At 29.6% G+C, this 25236-nt stretch overlaps 1 protein-coding gene across 1 annotated transcript; it reads right to left on the reverse strand.

Annotated features, from left to right (window-relative positions):
• Positions 1–1255: 1255 nt before the first annotated feature.
• LOC25497517 (serine carboxypeptidase-like 25) lies at positions 1256–10042 on the reverse strand. Its single transcript, XM_013592119.3, has 8 exons — positions 9616–10042; positions 6550–6753; positions 5325–5500; positions 4058–4342; positions 3230–3360; positions 3028–3123; positions 2590–2695; positions 1256–1649 (listed from the first exon to the last, which is right to left on the reverse strand). The coding sequence occupies exons 1-8, from the start codon at positions 9872–9874 to the stop codon at positions 1500–1502; spliced, it is 1407 nt and encodes a 468-aa protein (XP_013447573.1). The 5' UTR covers positions 9875–10042; the 3' UTR covers positions 1256–1499.
• Between the last annotated feature and the right edge of the window lie 15194 nt (positions 10043–25236).

The following is a 25236-nucleotide window of genomic DNA, read 5'->3' on the forward strand; positions in this document are numbered from 1 at the left end:
AGTCCTTAAGATTTTGCAAGAATTTGTTCCATTTCGCTTTTGACTCACTAAACCTTTTTCTTTTGGCGTGTAAAAACACCTGAAGAGTCCTAGTTTGTTCGTTGTTCTTTGATTGTTGCTCATAATTTTATATTAGGAACATTACACGAAATCATCAATCAACTATAGTTTTTGGTTTTGTTAATATGAATGATTAGTAGTTGTATTATTTTAATTAAAAAGGCAGACACGTCTATTCCAATCGTGATTGTGAAATTTCAATTCAAAATCCATCTAGAGGTATAATATATAACTTTAAACAGAGGACTTTTGTACCTAATTGCAGTTTAAGAGTGAACACATAAATTAGTCCTCAAAATTATAAGAATTGATCAAAATTGTTTTTACTTTTGTGATTAGTAAATACATTTTTAAAATTGTAAAATGTCAATCAAATAGTATTTTTTATTTTTTTTACTTTTTAAGAATATGTCCATATATACATTAAGTGAATGTGTTCTTTTATGTCGATGTCACATCTTATAAAACTTAGAGGTCTCATACACTAATACCTTGTAAGTAATTAGTCTATGCATTATAAAAACAACAATTACTAACAAATTTCTCAATGAGATAACCTAAATCTAATAAGCAATTTTTTTTTTTTTAACAAGAAATCTAATAAGCAAATTAATCTCTAGTGAAGTGGTATTGATCTAGAATGAACATGGAATTTGACATTTATCGACGTAGTCTCCAATGATAAAAGTTAATAAAGGAATCATAATGAATGACATTTTACTATTTTGATGAACTTGCTAATTTGTAAAAATGATTAACAATTTTGGCTAATGTTTTTTTTGTCAAGTAGTTTAGTAGCTAGAAATTCACTTTTAAGATGAAATAGTGGGGAATCCAAAGTTTAAACTCAAACCCTTGAATATGTTATGTAATATCTCTACCAACCGAGTTAAGTTTACATAGATATTTTGACTTATACTTACGTTTCTGATATGGACTTTTAGACCGACTCAAGCCCAATACTACCTAATTAAGGTAAGAGAGTTTGCAGGTACTCCCCCACCGTCGGGGCGTCACGACCTCCATCCATTCCGGCCAAAACCTCACAGTGATCCATCTTACCTGATATATCTGAGTTTTTAAACAGAACACTTTCATTTATTATCCATTCACTCTTAAAATTTTAGTTGTTGTATTTTCAAAGCTCTCTTAGGAGGTATTTTCAAAGCTCTCTTTATAACAAATGAGGAAAATATATAAGATGAGAAGAAAAACATTTTTTTTCTTCACAATTAAGAATAAACACTTGCTCTTTTTAACTCCACCAATCCCTCTAACTTGTTAATTTGTTACAATGAAAAATGGCATAAAACCCTGGTTCAGAACAACAATAATTAATGACAACATAAACTAATTAGCACCTATTAGAATTTTTCACTTGTTTCCTTCTTTCTTTCCTTTTTTCCACCTTTCCCAATTAAATTCCTCTTCTTGTTTTCCTATTTTAGGACTTTTGGAAGAGGCTTTCCTGCAAGGAATGATTTGAATAATTGAAGGGCTGCCCTAGGCTTGAATAGTGGGACTTCATGTCCTGCTCCTCTCACTGTGGCAAATGTTAGCCCTTCATACACCTCGGTCCAACCTCCAACCTTCACAAAAAAAGAAAAAGGAAATTAGCTTAGTGTGTCTATACATGTAAAACTCAAATGAATCAATTTATATACTTTTAAGATAAGATGTGAAATAATTATTCATTTATATAAATTCTAGAATTTAGATTGGACCTAACTCAATCCGTACAAAATCGGCCCGTAGAGCGATGTCTTCTAACCTATGAAGCACGAACACTTTTTAGATTAGGCGTGTTCCGTGTCAGACACACGTCGGTGTCCGACACCAACACGACACTTATGATTACACTAAATTATATCGTTTTCTCAAATTATTATCCGTGTCGGCGTGTCGGTGTCCGTGTCGTGTCCAGTGTCTGTGCTTCATAGCTTCCAACTTATTTTCAGACCTAACCTCACAAAATGTGATTAAATAGATTTTGTATAAACATGTGCTGGACCTAATTCAACCTCTACAAAACTGACTTGTAGAGTGAGAGACGACTCTAACTTAAAACTCATTTTCAGACTTATCTCATTCAATATAGGACTAAACAATAAATGATCATTTTTTATAGACAAGTGTTGATAAGTTAATGTTTATGTTAGTCTTTAGTGTAATCATGAACTTCTTGCTTAAAACTTTTTCGATGTCCTTTAATTAACCCACCTAGTTAACTACTTAGGACATATAAATGTTCACTTAAATCCACATCATGTGCTACACTTTCAATTAAATCCACATGCTAAATCAAGTTTCCAACACAATTGTTTTAATGACATACGAAGGTTGGATAACTCAACTGGTTTGAACTATGAATTTAATGAACTAAAGATCCCGGATTCAAGTTTAAGTGAAGGTGAAAAAGAACTAATATAACAACTAATTACTAACATTCACCGTTTCAAACAAAAAAAATTGTTTTAATTGCAGAATATGGTAGGGGTTAGGGGAAGAGCAATATTGAATTGAACTCACCTGCTTTTTGACATACCAAGGATACCATGGTATTTTAGTTGCCAACTTAAGCTGTGCAAGGGCATATCTTGTTGCTGTAACTGGAACCACTGAGTCTACATCCCCACTGAATCAACACAAACATAATTAATATGTATAAGCCAATGGAGTACAATTTTATTTATAATTTTTCACATACATTAGAGAAGTTGAATTTTGAACCGATTTTTTATTTTTTGACACACGTTAAAGACCTTCTAACATCTTAATGCCCTTACTTAGGTCACAAGCTTCTGTTACCAAGCTTGGAAATTTCGGGCCGAAATTAGAATTCGAAAAAAATGAAATTTGCAAATTTAATTTCAATTTTATATTTTTCTGTTGCTAATTAATTTTTTTTCTAGTGTAGAGTACTTAAAGACAAAAAGAAGAAATTTATATATGCATTTGAAAACCAACCTGAAAACCCAAACTCTTACACCATGAGCTATCAACTCTCTATATAGTGGAAGAACAGATACATCTGTATCATTCCAGTTTCTATTCAAAACTTCACTGCATCAAATGAAAAGAAACTTATGATTAATTATTAACCAATCTTTAAATTGTACAATAAATAATCACTCATATAACTTGAATATATGTGTCATGAAAAGTTCACCTGCAAGCAGTCCACTTATAAGGAATGCCTGTTGTGTTTGCATGAAGTGCTTTTTGAACATCTGGCCTATTGTAGTAAACTTCTGCATATTTTTCTGTACATGGATCATAACCAGCCATTTGTCTAAAAGCCTAAGAAAAACAAAATATATTTCCATCAGATAAATTAATCAATATAATAAGACAACCTTGTACAAAATTATGTGACATATATTACACATGATTTTATAATGTTCTATACTAAATATTGTGCTAATCATTTTTCTCGAGGTGTAACTCAGTGATATGAGTATTTATAAGGAGGTTTATGATTCGATCCATAATGATTACATCTATTTGTAAGGTAAAATAAAGTTTTGATTAAAAAGCCCTTATTGTAGTACTAATTAATATAAGGTAGTATATAAGGTAAATGTCATACAAATAAATAAAGGTAAAATCAAGGTATTCCTGCTTATAACGGCAGAGACTAATAGTTTGAAGTAATTGAGATTTATTTAAGGTATAGACTTCTTCCAACATATATTTTTTATTCTACTTCACCATGTCGCTCCATTCAATATCTTTGAACAATTTAGCATTTTATATTATTTTCGTAAAAAAAAAAAAATGAGAATCAATAAAACAATTAATGAAAAAATAAAGGGTGATACAAATATGCATCAGCTAAATGTTTCCTAATTCTATTGCAAAATCCTTCAACTACTACCAAAGTTTTGGAACAGAGAGTGACAAAAACTGCAATTATATTTTAAAACGACAAATAATTCGAGACAAACAAATATAAGAATCGACAAACATAACATAATATGAGACAGAGAAAGTATACCACATGAGGAAGGTGGGGCAACCGAAGCGTGTGGCGGGTACCGGACGAGCTGCCGTCAGAATTGTTACATGGAGGAGCATAGATATTATACTGATCAATGTTACCGAATTCTTGATCCATAGCATAGCTATATAAAGATTCACATTCATTGGATTCTTTCTGGTGGTGAAAATCACAAGTACTAATAAGTTGTTTGTATGTTTGATCAGATATCATAGCATGGCTCCACCAGTACGTCACTGTGCCCAAGTTATCATAATAGTTGTCTGTCACTGCATTTCCAACCTGCATTTATTAAATTAACATAAGGTACATGACCATCATTATTGTTTATTTTTGCCCAATTTATATAACAAAGATTCTTAATAGTAGCATATCATTTTTTTTTTGACACAATAGTAGTAGCATATCATGAATTCACATAACATGTGAAATTAGTTTATAAAAAGTGATGCTAATGACCTTACAAGATGATTTAACATAAGTTGAGTTAAGCTCAACTCAAATTCTACGATAATATTATAGTCTCAATTCAGGGTCACCTATTATTTATATTTTATTTTATTTAAAAAAAAAATAATAACATGTGATCTAGGGCATGTGTTAAAGATTGTTATTAATAAAAATTATGTATCGGAAATTATGTCAATTTATTTTTCAAAAGATTGAACAATTTTTCTCAATAAATTCTCCATATCAATGGAATCTTTAACGTATATTTTAAGGACATGTCATATGTTAGTATTACCTTATATTGTCGCACCAAACTCAGTAGTGTTGCACGATGTGGGAGAGTGTATAGAAATAATATATGTATGAAATTGGTTTAAAAGGAGTGACTCCTTCACTTTATTATAAATTGGTTTTGTAAGAGTTGATTAATTTAAGACCAACCAAATTCTAAGACACATTTTCAACACATTGATAATCGCCAAATTAAGACTATAACTTAGTGACTAAAGTGAGAAAGTTAAAAAGCGAAGTGATGATAAAGATGTAAAATGTTTGATCACCATCCTCATCATAAAAACGAACAATATTAATATTTGTCGTTTAAAAATAATTATCAGACGGTTCATATTTAAAGTTCAATATTTAGGATTATGAAGAAAAAAATTAAAACTAAATTTTGTGGATTGAAGTCTTCTGATCACCACCAATACACTGAATGAGTGAAAACAAAGATATTCTAATTGTCATAATCAATTTCCATTTATATATAGATCAATCAATGGTAAAATAAAAAGTAGAATGTATATATATTTACCATTATTCCCTTGAGATTGATGCGTTGCTTGGCTTTTATGTTATAGGTCATAATTTCCTTTGCTAATTGAGGGACATAATGTCCTGCATAACTCTCTCCTGTGATATAAAGTTCCCTATTTTTGTAACGTGGGAATCTTTCTAGCCACTGGATTACAAATTCTAGAGAGTCCTTGGCTGAATAAAAAGTTAACAAATCAACAATTCATATATGCAAAAAAATGAAGGATTTCAACCATATGTATGTAGTTAAATACACAATTAAATTATATAATCTCTTTCATCTTTATAAAATTAGAATCATTCAAGTTTAGTCTAAAGAAAAAATTCATTACTGAATAATGTTGATGAAAATTAGAGACATCAAATGAAATTGATATGTAGTTTTAGTTTTTTTAACATTTAGCAATGAAATCAAAGATGTATCCAATTTTTGTCTCTAGTTTTTTTTTGCTTATATGAAACCTTTTATCTATATATGAAACCTTTTTGCTTATGAAATTCAATACTGTAAGAAACAATTTTTTTTTGTTAGGAGGTCTAAAGTAACGGCTTTAGTAGCCTTATCTTTGAATTGGTCTTGCACTTTTCTATCTGCGACTTGAATTTTTTCCAATAAATTTAACAAGAAAAATCTTTTATATGATTTTGATGTTTTACTGAGAAACCAAGACAAATGGATGCAAACAAAATTTTACTCTAGGGATTATTTTTCATAAGAATCAAGTTTCAGTTATGATCTTTTCCCATTTTCTTTGGTACTGATGTGAGTGCTACAAGTACAATATGTGTGGCTAGTGTGCACTTGCAACCCATTACTCGTATAGGTCAATACATAAATTATTATGTCACATAAACTTTGGACCACCAAAGTAATGGTCCATCGTTGTCACTTGTCAATTTGCAATTATGTTTAGGACACACATAACTAATACTCATAATAGTGTTACAAGTAGTTATTAAAATCTATGAACCTAGTCCAGTGAGATATACTCTTTTTTCTTTTCTTTCTTTTCAATCATAACAATTTAAAAGCTCGTCTACTGCGTGTGTGTTTGGTTTTGCGGTGTCGAAAATTGAGTTTGATACAGTTGATTTTCAGTAAAAATAAGTCAATTTAAACTGATTTATGTTTGGAGACATTCAAGTAAAATCGATTCTTATCAGTTTATGAACCGTGGATGATGATAGTAATTAATGTGAAAGGGAGTGGTGGTGGATCCTACCAGTACGGCGGTCGCCGGTGTCAAGGAGGTCTGAAGACCGGTTGCTGTAGGAGAAGCCGACGCCGGCGGGAGCTTCCAAGAATAAAAGGTTGGCCACTGTGTTCCATGCAAACTTGTTAATGTAAAGGCCAGAAGCTGTTTTGTTTAATCTAAATGGACCAATCTCTTCAGATGCTCCATATGCCACTGATGAACAACCTGGACCTAATTATCCACAAAATCACACACAAGTGAGTAGGAAATACATAAGAAATAAGTTTAATTAACACATTTTTAAACAAAGATGCATCATTCTTATATGTTGGATAAATTACACCCTCCTCTTCATCAAAAAAAGTTTTGATTGATGGTCTAACATATAAGCAAAACTTAATTAATTTAATCATATTTAATGCTATTATTTTAAGGGAAATGCTAAATATGCCTTTAAGGCCACATGTTAAAGTAATTGAGATAGAAATTATATATTAGAAATTGTGCCAATATAATTCACAAAAGATTGAAATTTAATTTTCTTCAATAAATACTTGTTTTTTTATGAAAACTTTATCATGTATCTTAAGCGCACATGTCACTATGACCTTTATTTAAAAAAAAAATACCCGATTACATTTAAAAAAGTTTCGGTGATAAAAAAAACATTTAACAAAATTCCTACAATGGACAATTTGAAAAATATAATTTTCTTTATTATATATTTTGAAATAATTAAAAAAGATTAACATTTTTTAAAGGAGGTAGCAGTTTAGGTGAATACTATTTTTTTAAGGGAATTTTGTTGAATACTATTGTATCTCGAGTTTTGTTGGGTACATACCCATCCATCAAATGATTTAACAAGATATTCTCTCATCCCGTCTATTCTACCTTAATCAGAGTCATTTATCCATATTCTCTCGTAACGTTTTCTATTTCTTTGTTAGTCAATCAATAGTTGAATTAGAAAAAAGATATAGTTAAACACAAAGTGCAATAGATGAATAGGGTCCCAATATTATTTTTTGTTTATACTAGTACTAGTGTAGGAGTATACTCCATTTAATGTACAAATGTATGTATATTGCCATTGCCATTAAATGTGTAACACAACAACAACTTCTTACCTGTACATATTTAAAACCGATTTTAACGATACGGTATAAAAAAGGAAAGATAAAATAGGATTCCAAATCAAAGTTCAATTAAATGCATAGTTAAGTCGTAACCATTTTAATGCCACTAGCTATGCTCCTAAATATAGGGTTGCATTAATTGTTCACCAATGCATGCTAGTATCTGACAAGTTGCATAACAAAACCTCAACCTCAAATAATGGCCCTATGAAGCTGATTAATAATTAATGTGGCTGGTTTTTAGTTGCTTTCAAGCATTAATAAGTGCCATGCGTGTATATGTAGGGTAAGTGCTACTAAATAGTGCACAAATGAGTTAGGTGTTATGTTATCCACAAATTTGCTTCCATCGTTGAATCAATAAATTTTATTATCAGATCAAATGAGATACGATAAGATTTATTACTCGAAGAACAACTTATGTGCGATATAACTCATGAACACGGATTCGGACACGACATAGACACCGACACAACTAATAATTTAAAAAAATGACATAATTTAATATAATTATAAGTATCGGCGTCGTATCGATGTCGGATACGACACATATCCGATAATAGGACATGTCTAATCTGAAGAGTGTATTTGCTTCATATGATATGATTATATTTTACTTGTTCATCATAAAATTGGCATGAAAAAATGACCATGAGAGAGAAAACAAAGACAAGAACGTTCACTATGGCTTTGTGTGTGTAAGTTGAGTTGCTTTGTACCATTCATCATTCATTCATTGCTACAAGTTTGGTCATCATTTCAAGCTATCCATTGCCAATGACAACCAACTCATGTGGGCTCTACTAACACTTTCTTTTGTTTTGGTTATTTTTAAATTTCAATAGTACAAACTATTCAATGCACTTCTTCACTCAATTTAATTTTTCATTATTTTCTTCCTTCAACAATAATGGTGTAATGACCCTCTCCCTCTAAAAAGTTTTATGACATAACTCCCTTTCTTCCTCAACAAAATATAGTAAAATTAATCACTTACACTTTATTTAGATAATTAGTTATTTACACATTTATCTTGTTCATCTTACTTAAAAAGTCCAACTTAATTAAGCTAAATCTCCCTTAATTGCTTAAAAAGAAGAATAATTACTCATGAATGGCATTTTCGGTATTAATATAATTAAATATAGTCTATGATCCATATACTTTCTTCCTATCCCCTTTTATTATAGGCAAAAGGTGCTTACATATAAGAACGGAAGAAGTAGATTTAAAGAAGCTAGTTTTAAAAAGCCTATAGTAGTAACAATAGTAAAAAGGAGTAAGTTCTTTCAACAACAAAACAAATAGTAAAAAGAGTAAGTAACAAGTAAAAGAATAAATGTTCTTGTTCATGCTTGATACTTCAAATCAAAAAAGTGTTATAGAAGGTAATAAAATCAAAAACGTCTCATCAAGGTTTCACTGACCAATATTGAAAAAAGGTCAAAGAAAATATATATTTCCACATTTTGTTGACTTGTTATGTCGGTAGCAAACTAGTAACAAATTTAATGCCTGCATTTTTTTTTCACCGTTTATTAATTAATTAGCTTAAGGCAATATACTAAGGAAAAAAAATCAAGGTTTAATATCCCAAATGAGGAAAAATCATACCACTAATAATAAATAATCAATATAACAGTGACTTTATAATATAGTAGTACTTTTATACATACATAACATATCACTCAAAAATTTTTAAGAGAATTCATAAAGCAAGAATTATGAGTTTGCATCACACTTTAAACTTTTATGTTTTTAGTAACTTTTAACTTTCCTGTTCCCTATGTGAAGAAAGGGACTTGATAAATAAAACTTTCAATTTTTTGCATGACATTTTCTTTCACTTAAACACTATGAAATTCAAATTGCTAAAATAAATTTGGTGTGTGTAAGAGAGAAATAAAAGAAAAGGGAGGGGGGGGGGGGTGTATTTAGTAAACTAAATTCTAACCTCCATTAAGCCAAATGACAAGTGGTTTATTGAGAGGATTTTGTTCAGCTTCAGTTAACCAATAAAAGAGAGCTCTACCAGCAACATGATTAACAGTAACATAGCCAGAAAATTGCTTAAACAAAACTTTAGGTTGACCAGGAAGCTTGAAAATCCTATCTTTCTCTTCTTCTCCATTTGCTTCAACATTACTTCCTCTAAGAAGAACCATGGCCAAAAAAATAACTACATGAACAAAGATATTTTTTCTTTGATCCATGACTTTAGGTTAAAATATGAAGAAAATTGGAATCTTTTTAAAGAAAGAAAGTAGTTTAGGAGAGGAAGGAAAATGTTTCTAACACAAACTTGCTAGTTGTCTATGAGAGTGATAGGAAGTTAGGCGTGTCTGCCCTTTAGGAAGGATTAAATAGGAGAGAGAATTTGTGAGATAGGAGTTATGAGTGTCATAAACAATTTCGGTACTTCACCTACATGCTAAATTTTCATTCAAAATCCTATTTTGACCTATTTTGTATAGATATACTAATTTTGGTTTATGTAATACCAAAGAATGTTGATATATATACTGTAGAGGAAGAAATTTGTCTTATCAAAGAAAGAAAAATATACTGTTGTTAATGAAGAAAATTACTGTTTGTGAAAAAGTTAACTTTTTGAAATGTACCTTATGGTCGAGGTAGTCCAATCTTTTTTAAATAAATATCATCTGCGTGCAACGACATAAATTATTTTGATGAGTTGGATAAGATTATAATGAATGACAAAACTTAAAAAAAAAAATAATCAGAAAATGGACCCGTGGTGATTCGAAGTCTTCACTTTTATGGTTGAATTCAAACATATGACTTCTAATTAAGTTGAAAGAGATCAATTATCATCTTATTCATATAATTTAAGGTATGACTTTATTTGAATTATTTTCATCCAATTAATTTTTTCCTTGCATTCTTTAGAACAAAACAAGTGTATTTGAGTAGTAAGTTTGTCAAAAAAAAGGTATTTCACTTAAAGATTAATAGAAATTGTTATGCAATGTCCTTTTCGCAGCAAAGTGGTTAGTTCTTCTTATATCGAGTTGAAGTATTTCTTATACTCCGTTAATTTCATTTTGCTTATTAGGAAAACAACATGAATGAACGAGAGTCGACTTCCTTAATTTAAGTCCTTTGCTCGTCAGTAGCTCAGTGGTAGAGTGGTCGACTATTAACTGATCGCTTGTAGGTTCAAATCTTACTTGAAGACAATAAGTAAAGAAAAACATGTAAAGAAAAACATATACCAAACTCACCTTTGTAATTTCAATTCCATATTACATGCATGCATGTTAGGAATTTGAATAGGTAAGTCTAAAATCTAATTAGTATAGGTATTCTTGTGGCAAAAGAATAGAGACATTATCAATAAATTGAACATGTGTTTTTGTTAAAAGTTGAAATTAAATAAGTAACTTTTTGATTAGGTAATTCACACTCATCCAAGAAGGTGATGATATTAAATGGCAACAAATTCAGGCGAGGATGATTTTGATGGGTGTCTTAAATTAAATCTGTATGCAATGCAACTGGCTCACATGGTCTTTGCATGACCATACAAACCTGTCACTTTGATCAACCATTAATTAAGCACAAGAACTTTGACTCACTTATTAATTTTTTATTTGACTATATCCATCACTGTTACTACTATACTTCCTCCGTTTCTAAATATAAGCAAAATTGAGTTTTTAGATTCATTCATTTAATGATGTATGTTGTCTATATTATGAATCATATACATCATTAAATGAATGAACCTAAAAATTCAATTTTGCTTATATTTAAAAACGGATGGAGTATATAAATGTATCAACATGATTTTCTATTTAGATCAACTAGAAATATCTAATTTGTCTTGTTCACTATAATGAAGAAATTATGACTTCTTTTTTTGTCATATTGTGTCATAGTAGTAGTATACAAACTTAATATAGTTTGAGATTATCTGGATTTCATAGTTTTGGTGTCTCGTCAACTAGAATCATAATTTTATAAAATAAAATAAAAAACAGAATCATTATTAAAAAATAAAATCAGCAAGAGATATTAGTGCAAGAAAAAATTATTTTCTTCGTAAGTTTCTTCTCATAGTAGTGACAAAATTAGAGAAGATCTCTTGAACAAAAAAAATTTAGAGAAGATTTGATGTTTTTTCTTTCAACTTTTTCTCTCTAATTTATGTTGTAGTAATAGTGAAAGTAAGAAAAATTTAGTTAAGAAAAATGTAAAATTTATTTCAATTTTCTCATTAGATTTTGTGGTAATAGAAGTAGCGTTTTCGGATACACGAATTAGTGTGTATTTAAAATACCAAAATTAAACCACGATAAAAAAATCACGTTGAACCAACAACTATACATTAAAGTTTCTAAAAAGTATTATAATGTTGTTTGATTCATATATGTGATTCTAATCAGTGGGATAAAACTTAATTGTTGTCAAAACCTATAATTTTTTTATTAATTTTATTTTTTGCAAGTTAAATCAAGAATTATCGATACATGTTATATACTACTTTTTTTTTTTTTTTTTTGGCAAAGTAGTCCTCTATCTCTTTTCTCTTTCCATCACAACTTTTCTTCTTCAAAATCTATCAAAGAGATGTGATTTAGGGTTAATTTTGACCCAAAATCACCCCGACTTATTTTTCTTTCTCTTTTAGTTAAATAAGTGATTTTTCATATATTTTAAGTTTTCTTTCATTGTTTTTGTGATTTTGTCATCTAACACGATTTCGTTTACTTTGATTTTCCGTCTTTGTGCGGTATGTTTTTTTATTTCTCATCTTATTGCTGTGTTTATTTGATTCAAGTTGAAAGATTAACTTTGATAAAGTGCAGCAATGACCTTGTTCAAAAAAAAAAAGTGCAGCAATGACTTTTGCGTTGTCAACGTTTACAAATCTAAAAACATAAATATTTTAGTGGCTTTAATATGTTATTAACATAGATATTGTGAGATTGTTTGCAAATTAATCCTTTTTATTTTTAACTATTTTAAATTTATATTGTATCAATATACTTTATTAATTTGAATAAATGAATACCGTTCATTCTCGTAAAATAAAAATAATGGCAAATATCATAAAAAAAAAAATTGGCAAAGACTCACTTATTATCGGATTTAAATGCCTTTACACTATTCTGCCTAGAACCTGTGTTGTGCTCAGAGGCCAGAACTGATGTAAAAGAACGTGATGTCATTTACAGTTTCTGAAATGAAAAGTGACTTCTCATTTTACCATTTTCATCAAACACCAACGTGATTCAGTGATTTTGAAAATTTAATGGATCTAATTCTATGGTCAAAATTAGATATTCATCAAACACTCATCATCAATTATTAGTTTGATTCTTGGTGGTAATGATCATTTCAAAGTGTGATTAAACATATTTATATTTTGTTTCATTCTTGAAGAGATTGACATTGATTAATTAATTAAATAATGGCTTTATCAAAGAACAAATATTCATCATGCAAACCCCTCGTGCATATTGTTGTGATTAAAATAAAATAAAAAACATCATTAATTAATAATATGCCATTTACTTTTAGAGTGATTTGATCAAAGATATTCTTTTGGGTGAACATTTAATCAAGGTTAGTATCTTTCTTCTTCAGTGTGTGCGTGTGTAATATCTTGCACTTTTGGTGTATATATTGTCTGTTCTGTTGAGTGTGAAAGTTAACTCCATGTACGTAAACAAAAATGTACTTTGCATGTGAAGAAGTGTATCAAGGCTTTTTGGAAAAGAAAAAAGTACCTCAATTATATTAAGCTTAAGTTTTTGTCCTTTTTTTTTTTTTTTTTTTTAAGAAACTAAATTATTTCGCCAAAATTGACATCACCATGAATCGAATATAAGATATTGAGAATGTGCATACTCTAACGTAAATATAATTATTCTTCTTTATCAAAAAAATTCAAAAACTCCAAAAAAAATCATCAAAAACTAAACAAACTCATAAACATATTCAAATCTTCATCATACAAACTTAAAAACTCACATTTCGTTGAAAAAATCTCATAAAAATGAAAAGATATTTGATGAGTCAATAATTAGTTATTTTAGTATAATATTTGGTTTCGTTTTATTTAAATTTAAGTTTATTTTATTTAAATATTATTTCCTTTTAGAGCCATTTTACTTCAATTGCATATTATTATATTTCAGGAAAGAATGTTTGATAGATTGAGTCTTGGAGCAAAAGGAAGAGGATTAGGAGCTGATTCGAGTGAAAAATACGAAGATTGAAGACGAAAATATATCCTCACCAAGTCAGAAGCTTGGCACGGCCAATGCGACCAGTTGGCACGACCGTGCCACCTCCCAGGGCCTCTTTTGCTGCTTTTGCTTCATGATCTAGCTGCCTGTTTTGATCGAAAAGTTCGTGGTTTCTTGTGGAACATTCTAGTGAATAGTTGCTTAGGTTTTAAGTCGACAATAAGACTATAAATAGAGTAGCTAGCTATCATTAACATTCATCTTTTGTTCTTGGAAATAATAAGTGACATTCATCTGTTCTTCTTCTTCTTCTTCTTCTTCTCTTCTATGTCTACAATGAACGTTAGTGAGTAGACTCTTCTTGTCTTGGGATTGTTGGATAAGTCTAGTGACATAATCCTAATCAAACCAAGCTTTAAACCCTAATTTTATGTAACCCTAATTTCTAATCTAAATTCATCGTTTTAACATGAATTAACCATTATCAAACTGTAGAAGCGAAAGTGGAGGGTTTGATAATTGTTCATCCATCATCTCAAATATCAATTCATAAAACGAAAGTGGAGTTTTGATATTCGAACAAGTGAATTTAGACAAGGATTGCAAAGGCAGCGAAATAGTCTTTGCAATCCTTGAGACATATAAGTTTCGAACTTCAAGGATTCTAATAGTAATCAAGTCACCAAAATAGGCTTGGTTGCTAAAGGAACCAAAATCTAATAGTAATCAAGTCAGCGAAATAGGCTTGATTTCTAGAGGAACATAAGAGAAACTTGTCTTTAGAAGTTAGGTCTAACATAAGGTTCTAGGTTTAATAGTTTGGTTTGTGAAGGGTTTGTCACCATGACGGACAATAATCTCATGGCTCTCTTTTATTATTATTTTCAACCGTTAAAACATCAAATCTTTTCCCATTCAAACCTTTTCTAATCATCAATTAAAGTTAATTGAATTGAACAACTCTCTTTCGGAACGATACGTTTTATTACTACATCGATAGAAACCGTGCACTTGGGATTTTATCCCATCAATATTGATATTTTATAACATAAAGGACTAAATGGAAACAAAAAAGATAAAGAACGAAAGGGTTACCTAAAATCAAATTAAAAGACAAATTGTGTAATTTTGTCAAACCACAGTTATGAGCTAACTTGAGTTGTCGTTATAACTATGTCCCGTGTTTTCATATAGTCATAACAACCGGTTTAAAAAATCAAAATGATTGTACCAATTTGAGTGAGGATTATGATGAAATTTAAATATTCTAATTACTATGCCCGTATTTTGATTTTGGGATATTAAGGTAGCAGCGGACGACTGCACATAAGCTTTGATTTTGGGATATGAGATTTGCTAAGCCTATGTGGTGTTGGAACAAAATTGGATTTGTATATATAATATCTCTAAAATTTTGATGATAATAAAGTATTAAAGAATAATTAGATGTGTTAATATATGTTCAAGTGTGCATGATCATATATTAAAATTTAACAAGGTTCAACCAGAAGTCAACACTTTGGATCAGAAAAAAAGAAGTCACCAGACGCGAGTGAATACCATACTGTAGACAATCAGTCTCTGAGTCACTCATACTCTGTAGCATCCAGACTATGAGGGATCCGGAAGTCTAGTCATCTTTGTCTTCTTCTGAGAAGGGTCACTTCAAGACAGTACAATTTATCTTCTTCTGAATCACGTGTTTAGTCAAATTCAAGGACAAAATGAATGAAACAAATAATTTTATTTGCAGCAATGGATTTCGAATGTCTCTTCAAAAGACATTAACCATATTGGACAACATTCCAAAGTCTTTAATTTGAAGCTTCTCAATGACTTTTAATCAATTAGCACTCTCTAACGTCTCTCAAATTTTTGCCTATATAATGTGCTGAAGACTTGAAGAATGACAACAAAACTCTGCAATTTTAACTTTGCTCTTACCCTATCAAATTCAGAAGCACATATAGCACTTAAGAATTTCTTACTAAGTTCATATCTTACAAATTCTAAGTCTTTAAAGTATATTCTATTTTGTAATTGTTTACACCTCTAATTGTATATCAAGTGTAAGAAAACACTTATATTTGTAAATTTTTAAAAGTCCCTTTCAATTGTGATTAAACATTTAGAAGTTTCTTGTTTGTGTGCTTGAGCATAAGAAGTCTTGTAATAAGTTATGATTATAGTGAATTTTTTTTGAAAGTGCAAGACGACTGGACTACTCTGAATTGTAGGAGGAACTAGTATATTTGCTCTGTGTCTGCTTTCTCTCGCTATCTTTATCTTTGTGCTTGATTTTATCTGCTGCACTCAGACCCTGAATTGCACTCAGACTATGAACTCCACTCAAACTCTGATTTGTGAAACACTTTGAAAAAATCAACATAATTCAACCTTCTTGTATTTTTTTTTTCACCTTCATGTGGAGCCCAAGCATACAACTAAATCAAATTAATCTCGGTATATGGTTGAATTCATGGTGACTTTGATGGAGAACCATCATGCACACTGTACATGTTTCTCGTCTGGTTATTAGTCATTTAAATACACAAAATGTTTAAACAACACGAAATTTTTCTCCTCCCATTTTCATGAAATCGAAGAATCAAGACTAACAAGATAAACAAGAAAAAGAAAAGGGTTATAACTTATACATTTGTCTTTACGTGCACACAAGATGCCATCTGAGAATATAAATGTTGTAGCATGGTGATGGCTAGCTCTTTGAACTTGTATGGTTAAGTAAGATGCCTGCAGGTTGTAAATGAGATTCACAAAATGGGCTACACACTTGAATCACTGACTTTTAATAAGTGCAAAGCTTACTTAGCACTTTTTTAGTAATGACATCACTTTCGAGTACCATGTACTCTAATGTACTCGTTTTTAATAATCTATTGCTTTTAAAAAATAGCATTTTATCTACTAATAAGAAATAATTTTGTGTATTAGTAGGTTTTCTAGTTTTAAAATAGAAAAAAAATAAATTTAATTAATAATAAATGTTTGCCTTTTTAGAGATTTTTTTTAGGGGTGAGATTGTTTTATTTGTTATTAATAAATATCTTTTCATATATAATATTAATAAATAACACTCAACTATCGATAAGAATATGTTTTTGTGTGATTAGTTTAAATAACAAAATGGAATTTAAAATTTTAAAAGATATGTTGAAAAATATATCAGTAAATATTATAAAGATCATACATACATAGTAAAGGGCTTATGTTCTCATATGTTGAAAGATATGTTCTTATCATCAAAACTTAAAAGCTTATGTTCTTTAATCAACTTTGCTTTAACATAGTAAAGGGCGGAAATTATAAGAGTTAGTTGACTATGTCACCGAAATGACCTCAAGAAGACAAGAATCTACTTGAAGGTGGAGGATATGCAACAATTCTTGACATTGGTAAAGGAAGTTATGATTAAAGTTTACTTACGTAGTAATTAGTACATGGTACTACAAAATGATGTCATTATACTAGAAAAGTGTTATTCTCTCCGTCCCTTATTAGATGATCTAGTTGACTCTGACACACATATCAATGCATATTTTTTATCTTTAATATATTTAATTATCTATTTAAAAAAATTATGAAAATTTAGTATTTTGAAAATATTCATCAAGACGAATCCAACATCTTATATAATATTATTTATCTTTGTATATTAGTATAAAAATACGGTCAAAGTACGTCAGGTCAAATATATACATTGTCAAACATGTCGTCTAATAAGGGACGGAATGAGTATAAAATAGTAACATATACCATGATATAGCATAACACCAAACCTGATGTGCTCTCCAAGCTACCCAACCTAGTGGATAATTGCATGTTTAAATCCGTCCAGAAACATATCAAATGTCTTTGCAACATTTTATTATTTAAGATGTACTTCAGTGACATGTAATTGTGTTTCTCTATCAATGGAATTTAGGCACCTATATATCAGATCTTTTTGTAACCTTTTATCATTTGAGATATTACGTGACACATAATTGTGTTTTTTTTATTAATGGTTAGAAAAACACAATTATATGTCACCGAAGTATAGGACCCAAAAATTCGTATGAGCTCAATCTTGCCTTTTGATTTGGGGAGGTCCTCTAGGAATCTTCAAAATTGGCCTTATATTTTTCAAACTATGGTACTTTTTTTTTTTTTTTTTGAAGGAATGGTACTTTGTTTCTTGTTCTTTTTATTTAAAACAAAACCGTTGTGTTCCAGAAAGAAAAACCCGTGTTTGTAGTTGTTTTCTTTAGAAATAAGAAAGATGTTAAAGAGTATATGAAAGATATGAATATTGCTCTTCACCTAGCAGATTTCCCTCGCACCTTGCAGCCATGTTCAAAATACCCCTACGCTAGTTAACTAGTGTAAGTGTAAACTTGTGTGCAAGTTAAGTAGCGTTGCGCATGTTAAGTGGCGCAAGTGTAAACTAGTGCGAACGTTAAGTGGCGCTTTGCGCCTACTTTTTATTTATTTATTTAATATGATTCAATAAATTATTTTAATTACTTTATTCAATATGGCACAAAGTCTAAAATATTTTATTTATTCTATATGATTCAATAAATTATTTTATTTAGTCAATATGGCGCAAAGTCTAAACATAAATTCTATTTTATTTATTTTATTCTAAATTATTTGGTCACTTTATTCTAATTTATTTATGCACTTAAAATAAATTCGATTTTATACTAATTCAATTTTCATCTAATTTATTTATTCATTAAATACAAAATTAAAAAATAAATTCCATTTTATTTATTCAATATTTATTTATTCAATACATAAGCATAAACATAAAATAAATGCAAAAATAAAAATTAATAAATATAACTCTCATTTTATTAATATGATTCAAACATTATAATATATAATACATATATTTTACCCTCTTCTGTATATGCCAATAGCTCTTGGGGAATATAGTGATCCGTCCTGTTGGGGAAAACGACATCAAGACCCTTTGAGTTAAATTTAAATTTAGTTCCTTTTATACCCCTTGATGATTCTTTTTACCCACGGTAAAAAGATTTTGGGAGTAAAAGGAAGCAAACCTAATTTTACCTCAAGGGATGATGTCTTTTACCCCAATCTAACGGACCACTACTTCCCCCAAAAGCCACCGGTATTTACCTAAAGGGACCCTAGAGACTACAGAAACAAAGAAGAAGAAAAAGAGAGTGGGGGAGAGAGTGGGAGGAGAAAATGTGAGGAAAAGAAGAAGTATGTGAGAGTTTTTATAGGTGGTATGTGGTATATGGCACTTAATGAGGTCCAAAAACGTGTGAAAAACTTAAGAAAAACGTGTAAAATCCAATCAAAACCATTGACTACCGTCTAAGAAACATTTGTGCTTCAGTTTTTACCACCGGCCAACTTGCGCAAGTTAACTCGCGCATAGGCTCAGTGGTGCGTGACTTAAGTCACGCAGGGATTGTGAGGTGCATGAGTTAAGTCTCGCTGCGTGACTTAACTCACGCAGGGTTATATTTGAAAAAAGTGTAGGGCGCGAGCAAAATGTGCAGGGTGAAGAGCAGAATTCGAAAGATATTGGTTAAACGACCAAAACAAATTTGTTTGGTTTAGCTTCTTGTTAGTCTAGAAGCAGTTATACACCCTCAAAAGTGAAAAAAAAGCAATTTCACACATGTTTGTTTTGGCTTTTTAAAAGCAATTCTCTTGTCCAAAAGCAATTTTCTTTGAAGCTAGGAATCCTAACTTTTGAGTTTGGTAGAATCAATTCTACAATTAATTTTATACTTTGGTTATTAGAGCTCATTACTTTTCAACATTGTCCTTCATCAATTCTTATTTCCTTCTTTTGCCTTTTACAAATTTTGTATTGCCCAACATGAATTTTTGATGTGTCTATAATTTTTGTTGGGCAGCCGTGTTGAATAAAACGAGTCGTATAGTCTAGCAGTATGAACACTAATTTTCTTGTGATTTTTTTTTCTTCTGGCCATTATTTAACCAGTGGTTTAATGATCATATTTATTATTTTTTAAATTAATATATAAAAAATTATTTATTAAACTAAATAATATATCCACATTACATTTAACTATGTCCATTTATTTATATTTAGCTATGTCTATTTTAGTAATTATACATTCAAAAGCAATTTTGATTAAAACTATCCAAACAACATTTAGTTTGTTTAATCAATTCTACATTATTGTATCCAAACATAAATCAATTCTCTCAAAATCAATTACGTTAGAATCAATTCTATCCAAAGTTGAACCAAACACACACTAAGTTTTTTTTTTTTTTTTAAATGGTGTAATTATTATTTGATCAAGAGTAAAAATTTATATTTTCAAGTTTTTTTAATGCTTCCCTTAACCAATACATTTGGGAGACGAGTTAGCGAGATTCCATAATTAGAGAAATAATTAATTGGACACAATTCTAAATCAATAGTATTTGGACACATATGAATTATAAAATTTAAAAAGGAAATAATTTAATCACATCATATCATTTCTCTTTTAAATTTTAAAAAAAATGCTAACAAGTGTCCTTAGAGTACTTGATATGAAGTTTAAAGTAAAAAAATTTATTTTGAGAGGTATGTATTCAACACATTCAAATATTAAAAAATATTTTTTTCTTCTTCTATTTGAAAGTTATAATTGTTTTTCATTTTTATAATTTATGTGTATATGTCTAATGAATCTTATTTAAGATTGTGACTATGTAAGTATTGTTCCCATGATTATACTTACTTTACGCTTATTTATATATATATTACAAATTTGGTCCCTAAAAAATATAACAAATTTGGTAGAAACAAAAATTTACCCTAGCTAGATCGAACTATTAACCTAAATTCAAAGGCATTGATTAAAAGACTAAGAAAGGTATTTGTCATTGTCACATCTGATTGGTCAATGGTCATCTTCTTCCTCAAGACCCGCATGAACAATCCTATTTCCAATTTATAAAATTCCATAATCCATATAATGATAACAATAATGTTTAAATAGATATAGTATCCTATGTCCCCTACGTGACATTATTGCATTGACATTTATCTTCAAATTATGACTTACTAATGCAAGAGAAATTCATAAGAACTCGTGAATACTATCTAAATTTCAGATATTTTTAGATTATTCACGTAGCTATAAATTCTCACTGAAATCATGCTGTTTATGTATATATTTGCATCACATATACTTTTTCTTGCTTCCTACGTTTTCTTTGAATGTTACTTTACCGAGTATCCACTCCAAATCCAAAGTGAGCAGTGAGTGAGGTAGTTCGATCTTGAAGAATTATTAGATTAATTGTCAGATCAACAGGTGCTACACGCATGCGTCCTTTTATTAAATTCATTCGTCATGTTGTACTTAGGCTTATAGGAGTAGATTGTTCACTCAATATGCAATTTAAAAAAAACATGTTCGGTCAAAACTCACATACGCACTCAAAAGCGTTTTGAGGAGATGACACAAATCTTTTCTAATTTAATCAAGGTTTTGAATTCGAATTTGCCCTTTAAGATGCAGCAACGTTAAAACTATCAAAAATATTTAGCACCCATTTTAGTCATACAAGACTCGAGGGATTAGTCTCTGCAAATTGCGGACGAATGATACCAAATTTACGTAAAAAAACTCATATACGTCAGATATATATCAAAAAGATTAAATGCGATTTAAAAAATCAAAACTCACATACATTAGATATCGAAAATATTAAAATTGCATGTTAGAATATGCATTCTAATATATTAAATGTCTATTTTGTCTTTCACTATTTAAACGTACTTGTGGGATAGGTGCAATTTTTTATTTTAAACAATGAAGAGAAATAAGGGTAAGAATAATCATAGTCGTTGTAATAAGATAAACTCCTCAACGTTTGCAGTGTTTTTTAAAAAAAAAAATGTTAATGAATGCTATAAAAACAACGTTAAATACATCTATGAAGTAATATATCATTGGAAGTTGTTTTCTTAATTATTATATTGAAAATAGTTATAATATTTAGGTCTTAATATCCGGGGTCTTAAGAGTATTGATTAAAGAATATATAAATAGAAGTTTTGTTTTAAAAATATAAGTCGTAACTTTTGACCAATTAATAATCACATTATTTTTTATAAAAACAAGAGCTTATTTGTTTTAGTTGATTAATCAATGTTCTTAGAACACTGTTTAATATTCTCTTTAATCTTTCTTTCAAAAAAAAAAAAAATTTCTCTTCAATCTTTTCAATGAATAACTATCTTATTTCTTTTTTCCAAACATAATCTTATTCAAGATGTGTCTGACACAAAAATGTTGATCTCTCTCTCAAATTTTAATTTCTTAATGATAGACAACACTTGATAGGCATAACTTTGTTTTGAAAAAAGTCTAACAAATACCCTTCCAACTTGGACCATCTCCTCCCATTTTCTCTAATTCCCTCTCTTTCTTGATTATGCTTTTATTTTATTTTTTAACGAAGAAAGAGCGTTAAATTAAGAGAAAGACAGGAGAGTTAGGAGAGGGAATGAGATAAAAGAGAATGGGAGAATCTATATCCATATCCATATCCAGGGGCGGATCTCTGTAGAGACCCACATGTGCCACTGCACCCACCAAATTTTATATAAATAGGCATGATATTTCATGTTAATGCTGTAGCGGTTACGTAGCCTCTAATCAATTGAAGGTCGCGTGTTCGATCCCACAAGTTAAAATCATGCAACTGCACCACTACACCAATTTACAATATCCTATATTGTTTGAAACTTTATAATATATATTCCAGAAATATCTGGCGCCCCCGAGAAATAAACTCAAGATCCGCCACTGTCCATACCCATTTTGTTAAGAAATCAAACGTAATAATAATAGTTTATTTGAAGTTTGTAGTTAATATTTTAAAGAAAAATGCTAACAACTGCCCCTAAAACAAAAAAACAAAATATAGTAAATTTATCTGAAAACTTATAATCAACCTTTTAAAAGTATAAAAAATGTTCTATTCAATAAAAAAAAAACAGTGAATACAATAATACTCACGAACTTCCGCTAGGTTAGTTTCCTTCATTCAATTATTTAATGTTAGTCATATTTTTATATTAATTCATTTTAATATAAATTCAAATGTTAAATAAATTTTTTCTATAGAGTATTGGCACCCCATTAAACTTCAAGGTACATAAAAAATTACTATAATCGTTTTTTAGTTTCTTTAACATGTTTCCCAAAAACATTAGTTAGCATGACTCTATTTTAAAAGTTTAAACAAGACTCATTTTATTTTAACTTCAAATTTCATTTTTTTAGTTCCTTAACAAATCCCTAACTCATTAGCATGACCCTTGTGTTTTTATGCTTTAGGAGTAGCTGTCATTAAATTCACTATGTTATACATGCTTGCAGGAGTAGCTTGTACGCTCAATGCAATTTATGCCATTTTTTCCTTAAGAATATGCACAACAAGCAACAATTATCTTACCTATGATGATGCGATGATTGTTCAATAGACTCTTCAAATAACTTATATTATTTTAAAAATTCAATTGAAAGTCAAGACTGATCGGAGTTTCCACACACAAGAAATTGATCAAAATTTCGATTCAATTACTTGAGGGGTTTGTGAGCAATTCAATAGGCTTATTGAGCAACCATCCAATAATACAACACAATGAAAGACCTATAAACAGCCCAAATTTTTTTTTTTGTGATTGAAGGCCCAAAAATTAGAGTCAAGTGTTGGTTCCTTTTTTTTTTTACATCATTGATGAGTTCATAAATGACTAAATATTTTTTTTACACCACAATAGTGCATGACGTAATTATGTAGTTCTTGACAAACTTGTAATAAACCTTAATTTTCTTCATAATTTCTTTTCTACCTTTGTTTAGAGATACCTTAAATTAGTTATCAAAAAATGAAAAGACTAAATACAAAAGAAAATGTATATCATGACCATATTTGCCAATTGAAAGCCCGTTTACAAAATGCAGCAAAAATTACCCAAAAATAAATTGTACTATTATTTTTTATAATTTCGTTTTCCATCTTCCATGCTTTCTGTGTGCCCTCCACATTTTTAATTTTACCTCTATACGGAGTTTATAATATGAAATATCTTATTGTAAAATCCAAAAACACCCAAAATGTAAGACACAACAGAAAATGCAAATGTAACAGAGGTATAATTATGCGAGTTTAACTGATATTCATAAAATGCAGGATTTGACTAATAAAAACATAGATAATTATATTAAAATATCAGTATATAATGTGTTTTGTTCCCTAATCATATACATTTGAATTAATCTTTGACAAGGTCTATGAATATCATTTTCGACACTTCAATACTTTAACAACATCTTCGACCTTCTTATTAGTTCAAACCTTCTTCCTTCTCAAGATTTTCGATTATTATCACATCATCATCTCTAGTTATCACATTACCCTTAACACAATTAAGTTCATCATAACAAACCATCCTATGCAAATATCTAGGCTACTAAAGCATACGAATAAGTTTGCTATTAAATAATGAAATATTATAAAAATCTAGTCACACAAATACACATGCTACTAAATAATTAAATAATATGAAGGCTTGGGTTTATAATTTTTTATTATAAAAATATCAATAATGAAATAAATATTATACATAAAAAGCTTAATAGGCTGAACCGACGGATTTAATAGATTTGTTTGTAAACATTTACCTCGCATATTCGATTAAATAAACTTTATAAAAAGTTTGAGCCTAACCTTCTTATCAAATGATGAGCTGGACCAAACTAGCTTTAAATCTTAACATTAAGGCAGTGTTTGGTTCAATGGAAAGAAACTGAGTGGATGGATCCACTTTTCACAGTTTGGAACCACCAACAAGAGGAGAGGAAATAATGTTTTGGACTGGGACCCACAACTAAAATCTTTCCTCGTTGGATTGGACGGAAAGGTGGAGAAGAGACCAATTTTGTCTGAAATGACACAAATAACCCTTTGAATCAACATGAATAATATTATGAGAAATATTAACTTGTGCCCTGAAGACACAAGTTAAGAAACTAAATAGTATAAAAACATTTTGTTGGAAATTGTGCATTCAATCAATATTCTAGAATTTTAAAATATTATCTTTTCAAGACAAAATTTATGATTTACTCCCTCCGTCTCTGAATAAGTGACCTATTTGTAAAAAATATTTGTCCCACAATACTTGACCTTCTCAGATTTCTAAGCAAAATTTGACGGATTTACCCCTTATAAATACTTGTTGTGGTCCCCATGTTAAAGTTTGTAGTGGAACAAAGAAAGTAATCATTACTTAAAAGTGAAAAAGTTTCAAAATAATGACAAGGACA

This window comes from Medicago truncatula, chromosome 7 (assembly GCF_003473485.1).
Source record: "Medicago truncatula cultivar Jemalong A17 chromosome 7, MtrunA17r5.0-ANR, whole genome shotgun sequence".
NCBI lineage: Eukaryota > Viridiplantae > Streptophyta > Magnoliopsida > Fabales > Fabaceae > Medicago > Medicago truncatula.